Here is a 14,247-nt window from a genome sequence, read left to right on the forward strand (position 1 = left end):
TCCCTGGTCTTTGTGGTTGCATTTATGTATGAAATGTACAACTCAACTGAGGGACCTTACAGATAATTGTATGTGTGGCATACAGAGATGAGGTAGTCATTCAAAAATCATATTAAACACTATTATTGCACAAAGAATCAGTCCATGCAACTTATTATTTGACATGTTAAACACATTACTCCTGAATTTATTTAGGCTTGCCATAACAAAGGGGTTGAATACTTATTGACTCAAGACATTTCAGTTTTTAATTTTTAATGAATTTGTAAAAATGTCTAAAAACATAATCCCACTTTGACATTACTGGGATATTGTGTGTCGGCCCGTGACAAATAATCTCAATTTGAATCCGTTTTAAATTCAGGATGTAACACAACAAAATGTGCAACAAGTCAAGGGATGTGAATACTTTCTGATAGGCACTGTACATGCAGTTTTATAACTAGGGCTCAGAGTCTTTCCCAACCATGTGACTTGTCCACATTCCAAATGTTATAGATTTTTTGATTTAACAAAGTAAATCAAGAACTGCATTAAAATCAGTGCATTTATTTTTTCAATAACATCATATGAATACGCCTTTTCTTCCATAACAATTTTAACATTGTGATAAATTATTTTCTGAAAATGATTTAGGCTCCGTCATTGATCTAGTCATAATAATATGAAGGCAACACGAGTGTTTGAAACACAGATCATTTAATATTACTAAAACTACATCACTAAACACATTCACAGCTCATGCTATATGCAACTATTTCATTAGCAATAATACAAACAACATTAGAACATAAAAAATAAAAATAAAAATATATAAAAACATTTAAATTAGTACCTAGTCAAAAAAATTGTTCCATCCCCGGAATGGTATATTGAAAAGTAACCAAAACAAACTGTACACATCAGCTTTTACCTCCTTTATAGAAAACTGCATTTGGTATTTAGTTGTGTTTCATAAAAATAAAAAAAAAGGTACTGAGAGAGGGTCAGAGACGCTGATAAATAGCATGACCCTAGATAGCATAAATAGCATGACCCTAGTCCAGACCCTAGGTATCCAAGGTTTGTGTGCCTAAAGATACCAATACCACCTTGCAAACAATGGACGATCAGAGGAGAATGGCTGTCCGTTTTCTGCCCGTAGGAAAAAATAAATAATGCAGCAGTCTGAAAAAAAGCAGCAAGAGCTGCATATGTCCAGAAGGGAGAGAAAACGAAGGCCCCATTAGAGAAAATAAATACATAAACATCCATTCAAAATAAAGGAGACAAAACAACAGATATCAAAAAATGTGATCCATATGGTGCAAAAATGCACACAAAAAACTGCTACATCATCCTGGATGAAGTCCCAGAGGGAAAGTGTCCAAGGTGTTGCTGTTGTCTTCGTCCCCTCTGGGTTTTGGGACACCTCCTATTCAACAAAAGACAATGGAATAACATCAAACTCTCAGTTTTGACTGCCTCACAAAACACATTACTCAGCACTTTAGAAACGAGTTTGAAAAATCTTAAATCAATTACGAATGTAAAAATGTGTATTGCTAAGTATACACCTTTTACAGAGTAACCACCTTTTGTCAAATGACACACATTGTCACATTTGGAATAGAATCTTCCATAAGACTTGCTCATTTATGCTACTGTATGTTGTTTACAAAACACGGCTTATAAAATGCAGAATATTTAAATCTGCTTATCAGAAATGTGCTAATAAGATCAGATAGGTCACTTTGGAGAGCACACCCACCTTGTGAAACACATGACAACAGCGACAATGATGGCGATCTGTACGGCTCCGATGACGGCTGCTATGAGAACGTAGTGGAGTTTCTGTCCACTGGGCACCACGTACAGGATGTTGAAGTCTTGGATTTCATCACACTGCTGGCCAGTGTAGCCCGAGTCACACCTGGGGAGACAACAAAACCGCTAGCACTTCATTTCATGACACAATAATTATCTATGAATTAGGTCAAAAAGAGATGAAACATAGCATACGCAGGTATGTAAGACAAAAGGACACCATGTTATCTTACCGGCAGGTGGGGATGCTATACTTCATTTCACATTGGCCGTGTTCACAGAAGTTTGCGTAGTCCTTTGTGCAGAGGGTGGGGATCCCTCCATAAGCTCTGTCCTCCCCTGTGTCTACCGTGTCTTTAAAGGTATACAGAAAATCACTAATATTAATATGGATGATATAAATATTAAAGAGCGAGCTAGGCCTGGTCCTCAGTTGCAATACAAATATAACTGACATGACAGAGCAGAAATATGCTTTGCAGATATGTAAAAGTACAACAGTATTATTTCCATATAGACAACATGAACCATGGTCTGAGGTAAATCAACGACCATAACAACATCATAACAGAGTGTGGTAAAAGGGAGCAGACATACCAAAAAGATCCGTCTTGCTGTTGCTACCATCGTCTTCGTTTTTCTTCTTCCCTTTTTCTGAAAAAACAAAACAAATATTTTTGAGTGCATGACAGAAATGTCCCAATATTGAAAATGGGTTAAAAAAAAAACATTTCTGAGCGAGCCTTCCTTTCAAAGCTATAGACAGAAGCAAATGTGAAATAATTCATAAGACTAGAGGTTGCTTAAAAATAGTTTTTCAACTGTAAGAAGTTGAAAATAAATCATATTGGAGGGACTCAGGGAAATAGTGTTCAAGCTCCATGTTCTAAGAGAGCCCTAATCACAAGGATTATAAGATTATCAGAGAGCCCTAATCACAAGGATTATACGATTATCAGAGAGCCCTAATCACAAGGATTATAAGATTATCAGAGAGCCCTAATCACAAGGATTATAAGATTATCAGAGAGCCCTAATCACAAGGATTATAAGATTATCAGAGAGCCCTAATCACAAGGATTATAAGATTATCAGAGAGCCCTAATCACAAGGATTATACGATTATCAGAGAGCCCTAATCACGAGGATTATACGATTATCAAAGAGCCCTAATCACAAGGATTATACGATTATCAGAGAGCCCTAATCACAAGGATTATACGATTATCAGAGAGCCCTAATCACAAGGATTATACGATTATCAGAGAGCCCTAATCACAAGGATTATACGATTATCAGAGAGCCCTAATCACAAGGATTATTCGATTATCAGAGAGCCCTAATCACAAGGATTATACGATTATCAGAGAGCGCACCATGGCTTGATTATCAGAGAGCGCACCATGACTTGATTATCAGAGAGCACTCCATGGCTTGATTATCAGAGAGCGCACCATGACTTGATTATCAGAGAGAGCAGCATGGCTTGATTATCAGAGAGCGAACAATGGCTTGATTATCAGAGAGAGCAGCATGGCTTGATTATTAGAGAGTGCAGCATGGCTTGATTATCAGAGAGCGCAGCATGGCTTGATTATCAGAGAGCGAACAATGGCTTGATTATCAGAGAGAGCAGCATGGCTTGATTATTAGAGAGCACCATGGCTTGATTATCAGAGAGCGCAGCATGGCTTGATTATCAGAGAGCGCAGCTTGGCTTGATTAACAGCGAGCGCATCATGGCTTGATTATCTGAGAGCGCACCATGGCTTGATAGTCAGTCAGAGAGCGCACCATGGCTTGATTATCAGAGAGCGCACCATGGCTTGATAGTCAGTCAGAGAGTGCACCATGACTTGATTTTCTGAGAGCGCACCATGGCTTGATTATCAGAGAGCGCACCATGGCTTGATAGTCAGTCAGAGAGCGCACCATGGCTTGATTATCAGAGAGCGCACCATGACTTGATTATCTGAGAGCGCACCATGACTTGATTAACAGAGAGTGCACCATGACTTGATTATCAGAGAGCGCAACATGGCTTGATTATCAGAGAGCACACCATGGCTTGATAGTCAGTCAGAGAGGGCACCATGGCTTGATTATCAGAGAGCGCACCATGGCTTGATTATCAGAGAGCGAACCATGACTTGATTAACAGAGTGCACCATGACTTGATTATCAGAGAGCGCAACATGGCTTGATAGTCAGTCAGAGAGCGCAACATGGCTTGATTAAGGACGGACTATAAATACTAAGTATGCCGTAATATAGTTAATATCCCAAGTAAAAATAGCAGTTAACTAGCATTCTGACATGGCCTCATTAAAATCCATTTGGTTAATCAACAAACCAGTTGAATGTTAGATATATGAAGTAGATTTTGTACAAGATACCTACCATTTTTTATTACAAACTAATAACCGATGGTGCTGTTTAGGATGCACATTTCTGATATATAACAATAAGATGACCATAGATACAATGTGAGAGGTATGGCGGGTTTCTATTTGGGCCAGTCGAAGCATGAGGCTGTTGGTAACATTACTCTGACAGACAGTTATTGTAATGTGTGCATGCCTTTGCAATGCTCATTTGCATTACCAAATGAAATAAATGACAGATAAGTGGCGAGTGACTGGGTTTAACTTGAGGGCAATTTGGCCTGTTGAGATGTAGGGTGACACACAGGCATGCTTCACTACAGTTAATGGCCCTCCTGCAAGAATTGGCCAACTGCACCATCAGCAGAAATGCCTCCAAACTGATTTAAGAGATAGACACGTACATAGGGTCACATGACAAATGTTGTTAAGAAACATCTCAGGACATGCAGAACAATTACTCTCTGAGAACAAATGTAATATCACTATGGTAACAAATAATATCACCATGGTGATTTAGCAGACGCTCTTATCCAGAGCGTAATGTGAAATGATAGGAATCCCATTGTAGGAATATTGGAACATCCATAACTAGTTCTCAGATTTCCAGGTTGGGATGTATTCTATTGCATTTTGAATAAGGTATGCAAGTTCATGTAATATTTAGGGTCAATGTATGCTCTGTGAAACATAAAATAGATAGATTATTTATGTAAATAGATATTTTAGCCCTACACTTTAGAACTAGATTGTGAGACGTTTTTAAAAACAGGGCCATATTTGGGGTAGTAAATCTTCGCCCTCAAATGGAGAATGACATTTTTTAAACAGCTTTAAACAGATGTTCTGGTAAGAAACATCTTTGTAGTTATCTGAACAGCTGGTTGCCCGATGCCCCTTGGTCATAATAATGTGGCCCAAATCCTAATTGTGTGCATCCAGATTGAGGTCATGTCTGCATTTGAAAGAAGAATCTTCAGTCTTTTGATGCGCTGAAGAAAGACGTATGTCGGGACAAACCTAATAGTCTCAGTCATCACCACACAGCATTGTCATAGTGGGGATCAATCAACCAATTGGGGTGGGCATCATAAACATCAGAGTTTGACAGGAACTAGCCATCATATAGGTCACTGGCAGTATAAAATGATAAAGATTTACAGGAAAGTCAAGACTGGTGGGTGGGACGCTTATATAAACACAGCACATATCAGGAATATCAGGACTGGCACCAGGAACCCATGCACGGGAGAATATCTAGGACATTGTATTCAACTATTAAGTAGGATGTCGCATTACAGCAGGATCCCCTCATCTCTACACCAAAAATCTCAGTCAAATATTAAATTGTGATTATTTTCCTTCCTTGAGATTGTGAATAATAAATCAAATCCTTCGAAAACCACAATCCATAGTTTTTTTTCCCACAATGCAGTGTAAAATGACATGTTTCTAAATGACGTTTTAATGTTAGAACATGGCATTACCTGGACAACTCCCTAGATGCTTCACGTCAATCTTCACCTGCTTCAAGCACGAAGCCTCTCTTACGTGACAGGGGGTAATGTAAGATTTTCCGTCTGTTCCACACACCGGGTTGTCATTATGGCCACTGCAGTCAATGTTGCACATGCACCTGGGTGTCGAAGAAAACATTTATATAAACATCTGTTTCATGAACAATGTATTAACACTGCGTTCACTAAAAGAGCTAAACATACATCATCAATCAATTTGAATCTAATGTGACAACCCAGGACCCCAGTATATGGCGAAAATAAGCAAAGATATCTATGAGGTACTAGTGGTCACTAGTCGTCTTCCAGATGAAGATGAGACCTCCTTTCAGAGACTGAGAGCACAACAGCTGATGAAGACGAGTCCTTTCAGAAACTACTGAGAGCACAATAGCTGATGAAGACGAGTCCTCAGAGACTACTGAGAGCACAATAGCTGATGAAGACGAGCTCTCCTTTCAGAAACTACTGAGAGCACAATAGCTGATGAAGACGAGTCCTCAGAGAATACTAAGAGCACAATAGCTGATGAAGACGAGTCCTCCTTTCAGAAACTACTGAGAGCACAATAGCTGATGAAGACGAGTCCTCAGAGACTACTGAGAGAACAATAGCTCATGAAGACGAGTCCTCCATTCAGAAACTACTGAGAGCACAACAGCTAATGAAGAAGAATCCTCAGAGACTGCTGAGAGCACAATAGCTGATGAAGACGAGTCCTCCTTAGACTACTGAGAGCACAATAGCTGATGAAGAGAAGTCCTCCTTAGAGACTACTGAGAGAACAATAGCTGCAGTGGAAAGTACTCACAATATATCCTCAGAGTCCACATCACATTCTGCTCCAAACTTGCAGTTGACACATTTTGTGGGCTTTTTTCCTCTGCCTGTGCCTGATCCTTCATCATCTGTAGGAAAGGAGAGTATTTAAAAAATGTTAGCTGTCAAACAGAGTTAATATTGTTCTATTAGTGGTTGGATCTGCAAAGCTTTTGTTTAAGCAGGCTATGTTTAACCAGCTTTCATTGTAACATTGTAACATGGGTTGTCAAGTCAAACGTATTAAAGTGAAGCAAGACCAAGTTACTACACTGTACCTCCGTCGCCAGATCCAGAACTGCCATCTGTGTGTTACAGCATAGAAAATTAGTTAGCTTCAGCTTGGTCTAAAATGATTTATAACAAAATGACAAGGTGATGAACCCAAGTGATGAAAAATGCGCTCCATAAAGGGGATTCTGTACTCTCCAGTGAAAGTGTGCAGCCTGCGACTAAGACTCACCTGTATAGCAGGCCACGTCAGAGACCTGCGATATGGACTTCTGCTGCTTGCATGCTGCTCTCCTCAAGAAGCACTCGTTCTGATAGGTGTCTCCGTTGGACCCACAAACAGGGATGTACTTCTTAGAGCACTAAAACACAACGGGCAATGAAAGGATGTTACTGAACCATCACAGCCTAGACCAGGGATCATCAAGTAGATTCAGCCATGGGACGATTTGTTTTCTTGAGTGGATAGTCAGGCGGCCAAAACAAAATGCCAAATCATTTGTAGACTGCAAATTTACTGCAAGAAGCCCAAACAGATATAACATCTGACTAACACCTTGTTTACATTTGTATATGATCACATACAGTAAATCTCTATATTATGTGTGGGAATACTATGGAACAGAGTTCCGAAATGAAGATCAATTGGAGCTGATTTGCTTTGGCAAAGCCATTCCTGCTTGCTTTCTTGCTCATGGCAATGGTAATGACAGTCTTACTTGACAACAGAGAACATGATAGCCTTTATTCCACTGTGTTACTTACATGGAACTGGCAGACACATTTCAGGTCAGCCCCATTCTCTTGACATGTCCCACCGTAACGACATGTTGCAGCGTCACACACTCTCAGGTCACTTTTCTTCTCAGACAAATCTGGTAAAAACAAGGTGTGAAATACCATTATTTTAGTGCTCCATTTGTAAAACCACATGAATATCTAGTATAGTCTATGTTGTGTATTAGTATTTACGTGACATTGCTTTTCTATCTGGGAAAAACTTTCTAACATGAAGATTGGAGCAAATAGTGTGTGAAAACGTTCAACTCAAAACACAATTCTTTCCCAAACTACAGTCTTTGAGAAAAAACTCCTCGGGTATAGCCTAGCTGGAAACACTCTTCTTTACCTAAAATACAGTTAGCCTTGAATGCAAAATGATATGCTCTGTTTCATCACAAAACAGAGTAAATCAGTCTGGATTCCAGGCTAAAATGCACTATGAACCAAAGCCGTGACAACTTAAGAGTTCACGGCCACTTGAATACATCTTCCAGTAATGACTTTCATCCATCCAACACGCAAAAGCCCATAGCTTCCCCTTTAGCCAGAAATACACTTGAACATCTCTCACTCTCTCACACTGGGCGGAATTTATCAGAGGAAGGAGAAGGACAAATCAATGGAAGAGAGGAGTCAATGTAGCGAAGACCCGGGTCATTAGCAACACGTAGCCATCCAACTCCTTTGCCACAAGACATCAATAGTCATCGCCTCATTTCTTCAATGGTTGGACTAATGAGAGATCCGGTACAGAGAGAGCTTAGCTACGCATCATTTGTACAACTTTATTGAGAGTCAGTGGAATGTGCAATGTACAACAGTCACTGCCCAGCACAACTGGACTGAGAAATGTAGTCACTACTGGTCATTCGGACAAGTTGGTCCTCATTTACACAGTAATGCCTTGGCATTGCATGATCATGGGAAAGCAAAGCCAAGAACAATCAAAAGGGACCCAGAAAGATGACTTGAAAAGATTGGAGAAGAGGGTCAAGTCCGATCTGATAATCTTTGGTCAGGAGCTCAAGCACATTATGCGTGAGAGGCATTCCTGATAGGAATGATAGGATTTCAGGTTGTCAAGGTGGGCTTACAAGGCACTTATAGTAAAGTATTCCATCACAATATTGTTTGAAAAAGTTCATCATTAGCCTGGTCATAAGTAGGGATAACATCATTGGATTGGATTACATCATCAGGATCAATGAATTTGGTCAAAACAACTCCTCCGTGCTGCAAGTCTTCAATATTAACTTTAACCAAACTGTCAAAAACATTACGGATGAAGTGAACTTAGAGGATTTTATTTCCCCTGCTGACAATCAGTTGTAGTATAATCTGTTTTTCACTAGCTTTGATAACTACAGTAGGTGTGCAAAATGACTGTTGTGCTACTGTGCTAGAACAACTCTAGGTTCATGGACACCCTGAGGGAGAGTGTTTGAATCTCACGGAGCTCTAATGGAGGAATGAGAAGACCATCCCAGCCTTCCAGGCAGGTTTGACAGCAGCCATTTACATCCTCCTGGGGTCAACAGCATTACCACCAAGCACTCCTATCAACTAGCAGAACATTGGAAAACCCCTGGTCTGTGAGATTTACAGGCAGGGGGAGACATAGGGGGGAGGGAGAGAAGGAGAGGGAATGAGAGAGAAATGAAGACATAAAAGGAGAGGAAGAGTTAAAAGAGGGAGCGAAGGAGAGAGAGAGAGGGAGAGAGAAAAAGAGAGAGTAGGAGAGGTGATGGGAATGGAAGAATCCTACCCCACTGAGGTTTGAACTGAAGTTCCCTCCTGCTCTCATCGCCAGTCCCCACGAGGGAAGACATATCTCAACATGCAGTAGGAGCTTTATGTTGTCTTATCCCCACTGTTAGAGAAGATTTCAGAAGAGGAACTAATCCATTGTCTTGAGACAGGTAAGCACGCCACAGGGACTAATAATAACCCAACCTTTCAACAAATGGGAGGCAAAGTAGTTCCAGGCCAAAGATTATAATCAGCCTCTCCTAACAATCCCCTCCTCTCCTAAATAGATCTGTGTGTTACTCAACCAATGGTCACAGTCTCGATATAAAGGGGCTAGCCCCGATTCTAGTCACCCTGTACTTAAAGGACTATTGACCAAACTGTTCATTTCCTCATTACAGTCACTGTCACCCTGGGATCCCGAAGCTAGCCCATTAAATACAGGCCATGACCTAAAACTCCTCTGTAATCAATCAATACCACCACTGTATAGGAACACTAGTCTTTAAAACACTGCAGTAGAAGTCATAGTGGGACCAGGGCTTTAATTAAATAAAACCCTAATGAAATAGCATTGAACCTGACCTGCAAAATAGGCGCATTGGTGCAGTAATGTAAGTACGGTAATTCCGGCTGTTTTACCGATGTTTGTTCTTTACAGCAGTGCAGGGTAACAACCACGCTTCCACTGAATTCAACCCAATCAATGCATGCCTTGAGAAATACAATCTGCATTTCTCAGTAACAGTGGGGAAACACTGCACTTCACTGTATTTAAAGGGACAGTTCACTCTCAAATTAAAATGTTGTCCGATATTTTCAGAAGTAGTCTAATGTCAGGTCAAGCTGAATCCACATCCCACATTATCATTTGGGTATCCTAGATCCAGCAACATGCCTCAACCTGAAAACCACGGGAAAGAAAAGCCCAGAATAAAGGCAAGAAATGATACAGTGATTATATTTTCCATTCATTTCTGAAATGAATCTTTATATCCAGAATACTTACGGTTGCTAAGGTCACATCTGCTATGTTGGGTTCCTAAGAGGTTTGGGATCAGCAACTAATTATAGGTTGTTTTTAGGAGCATTGAAGAGCAACCAGGACCATGGGGAAAAGGAATGGCCTGCTTATTGACGGAAGTTAATCAGGCAAGCAGCAAATGTAAACAAATAGCTTGACAAGAGGAAATCAACTGGCTTTATCAGGACAGCTCACTCTTCGTTTTAAATCGGACTGCCTTTAAATAAAAGGGGAAGCCTACTGAATGAACACAATACATAGACCTTCATGACATACAGTTATTATGGGAACGAGAGGACATCACTCATGGTTTATGGGATTATGGAGAGGGTGGAACTACATCCACAACGGGTTTACGTTTCCATTCATCTTAAATACCATCAAACATAGGCCAATCTGTCAAAGTCACACTGAATGTTGGCTTTGGGTGGAACCCCTTAGGAAACCACATAGCAGATGTGAACTTTTAGCAAGCACATTATATATTCCGGATATAAAGAGTAATATGAATTTACCCTCAATTTAACCCACGATGACACTGTATACCAGTGTTGTAAAGTACTTGTGTAAAACTAAAGTAATACTTAAGTCATTTGGGGGTGGAGTGGTATTTATAATTTTGATAACTTTTACTTCACTATATTCCTAAAGAAAATAATGTACTTTTTACTCCATACATTTTCCCTAACACCCAAAAGACATTCCTTACATTTTGAATGCTAAGCAGTACAGGATAATGTTCCATTTCACGCACTTATGCAGAGAACATCCCCGGTCATCCCTACTGCCTCTGATCTGGCGGACTCACTGAACACACATGCTTTGTTTGTAAATTATGTTGAAGGTTGCCCCTGGCTATCTGTAAATGAAAAAAAAACTAAGTGGTGCCGTCCGGTTAACATAAGGAATTTGAAATAATTTATACTTTTACTTTTGATACTTAATTAAGTATATTTTAGCAATTACATTTAATTTTGATACTTACGGATATTTAAAACAAAATACTTTTAGACTTTAACTCAAGTAGTATTTTACTGGGTGACTTTCACTTTTACTTGAGTCATTTTCTATTAAGGTATCTTTACTTTTACTCAATTAGGACAGTTGGGTACTTTTTCTACAACTGGTGTATATAAACAAAAGTCATTACTCCTAACCAGGAAACTGAGAAATTACTGTTTCCATTTAATAGTGAAACCCAAACAAAAACAGGAGGACAATCCAGGGTGGGGTTCAAATATGGAAATTTTCCCTGCATGCACCTCACCAACAAGAGGGGACAGATCGAGCCACCCCCCAATAAACATTCGCCTATGAAATCACATTTCCCAAATGTATACATATATTTTTAAACATGCATTGACTCAAAGTGATTCCTCTTATGAAGCAGTGACACTGCCAGCCTTACGTTTGTCTAATCTAGACCAATTGAGCATGATGTGCTTTGTCTGCTGGTCAAGGAGATTGCCCAATTACCGACCAGCGTTCATTCAGCAAGGACGATAAACACCTCAGGAGCGCCTGTGTTGCAAAAACACAGGATGTGTGTCTGATAAACACAAATTATTCCCATAGAAGTGCTTGCTTTGGAAAAGTTAATTGATAAAGAAAATGTATTGATACTCACCCAAGCAGTCCTTGCCTTTTCCTGAGATACATTCGCTGCTCTCAGGGTAAGAGGCTTGTGCTCCAGGCAGTGTAGAGACGGCCAAAAGGCAGAGGAGAGAGAAAAAACGGCCTGCTGAGGGTCCGTGAGATGAGAGGGGATATCCTATGGACATGATGCTTACAATGCTGTGTAGAGTGGACACCGTCTTTTCTCCAAATCACAACATATGCCTTTTTTCATTCAAATGGCAGAAATACATCAACGAATCCACCAGATGTGAATTGGTAGACGGAGAACAAAACGCGGTGTTGTTGGCAAACTGTTTCACCCACGGCTAAAAAAAGGTTTCATCTCCTTTGCAGAACGGGGATTATCTCCCAGCATAGCCATATAAAAAAACTGCATTATATCGGACTTTAGCTCACAAATTGCACAAACGAAATGTTGGCTTTGCTCTATTGATCGCTCGTCTGGCCGTCGTATGGGATAGGGTGTGCGATAATGAGCTGTTTTGACTGTCGCATTTACCTTTGACGCGTCTGCCTCTATTTTATCCCAGCGGCAAACAGCTGGTTTAAAATGTCCCTCCGAGAATCTCTCTGCATCATTCCACAACACAATCCCACAAAGGCGAAAATAAATGATTTTGTTGTAGCAATTTACCCAGACAATGTCTTGAGTGAGATTTTGTGAATCACCATCAACAAAGGGCTTCAGTGACGCTTGGGTATCACATGACGCGAGACCACCCCCAATCATTGAAGCACGCTTTGCGTTGGAGCGGCAAGATCACACCATAAAATGTGTGGGGAGGGGATTCCGGTTGTAGCCTAGTGGGATACGTTATAAAGCGACATTTGCTAAAACTGTACAAAGGCTACAGCCTAAGCCTACTAACTTTTTTTCGTAATCAAGGAGTAAGACAATTACATTAATTAAAGTATAAAAAATGCAAGCCTTATGTGCTCTTTCACATATATAAAAATAAGAGGGATAGGCCTATCTGGCAGATAGAAAATAGAGATTGACAGTTTACCAATCCATGTTAAATAGATTATTCCCAGGTTATTTACCAACTAGTATAAATTACAATTTCACAAATTGTGAATCATGACATTTCTAAATAATAATTATGTTCAAAACACTCAAACTGATTGTTCTGGCACTGTCAGTAGCAATTGACATCATGAGTAGCCTAACTAGAGTCTTATTACATGGTTTATTACCCGCTTATACATATTGGGAAGGGTTCGCAAGCAAGCATTTCACGGTAAAATATTCGGTACAATACATTTTGAATTGATTACATGGCTTACATTTTACATGACTTATTACATGGCTCGTATTGCTTCTCTATGGTTCGCTCAGTCCTTGCACTGCAGTGGCGCAGCATGCCATGTGGTGTTGGAGACCACAACATCAGTGGCATTATTGATCCTGATAACACAACCACTCTTTCCATTTCATGTTTGGGCGGCTGTTCAAAAGACACATTGATGAGTATTACCACATATAACAATGCAATCACAGGCAAGCCTTTGCCAGACACCTGAGGTTTCAGGATCACCGAAGAGATCACCAAAGATAAATCAGGACTAGTTTGACTAAAAGATGGATTCCTTTTTTCTGAGTGACATGTGCCTTGCGGGGCTGTTTTCCCAAACTGAGTCAACTCACAACTGCATCAATGAATTTGAGCATCTAGGACTGGTGCAATTTAAAGATGTGAGTGAAACAATCACATTTCCAGTCAAATCAGTGGAAATGTGGTACACTGTGTTAACTGTATCTACCACGTTTTTATTTTTCTCATGAATTTGTTGAAATATTAATTTAGTTAATATTTTTTTCATATTCAATGAATCAAATTAAAATCTTTTTGTAACGGTCACCACAGTTTAAATAGGTGTTAAACTGAGCACAATATGGCATGAAGGTTACATCCATTTATATGCACACCAGTCTATAACATATTGATTCAACCATGTACTCTGAATGCAATATCACTCTAAAATGTGTATTCGTATTCAAATGTTATTGTAAGTTGAAATCATACAGTCATTGAAGGAAAGAGCTGAAACTATCCAATGTATAATGCATTGTAATGTCAAGTAACATGCCAAACGTGGATGGTGTCACGACTTCCGCCGAAGTCGGCTCCTCTCCTTGTTCGGCGATCGACGTCACCGGCTTTCTAGCCACCGCCGCTCCATTTTTCATCTTTCCATTTGTTTTGTCTTGTTCCATACACACCTGGTTTTCATTCCCTAATCATACTGAATGTATTTAGTCCTCTGTTCCCCTACTTGTCTTTGTGTGTAATTG

At 39.9% G+C, this 14,247-nt stretch overlaps 1 protein-coding gene across 1 annotated transcript; it reads right to left on the bottom strand.

The window, feature by feature from the left end:
* Positions 1-238: 238 nt before the first annotated feature.
* LOC110489726 (tomoregulin-1) lies at positions 239-12,664 on the bottom strand. Its single transcript, XM_021562517.2, has 10 exons — positions 11,941-12,664; positions 7,523-7,632; positions 6,990-7,119; positions 6,805-6,831; positions 6,519-6,615; positions 5,678-5,826; positions 2,404-2,460; positions 2,040-2,160; positions 1,751-1,912; positions 239-1,414 (listed from the first exon to the last, which is right to left on the bottom strand). The coding sequence occupies exons 1-10, from the start codon at positions 12,092-12,094 to the stop codon at positions 1,330-1,332; spliced, it is 1,092 nt and encodes a 363-aa protein (XP_021418192.1). The 5' UTR covers positions 12,095-12,664; the 3' UTR covers positions 239-1,329.
* Positions 12,665-14,247: the final 1,583 nt, after the last annotated feature.

This window comes from Oncorhynchus mykiss, chromosome 15, assembly GCF_013265735.2.
Source record: "Oncorhynchus mykiss isolate Arlee chromosome 15, USDA_OmykA_1.1, whole genome shotgun sequence".
NCBI lineage: Eukaryota > Metazoa > Chordata > Actinopteri > Salmoniformes > Salmonidae > Oncorhynchus > Oncorhynchus mykiss.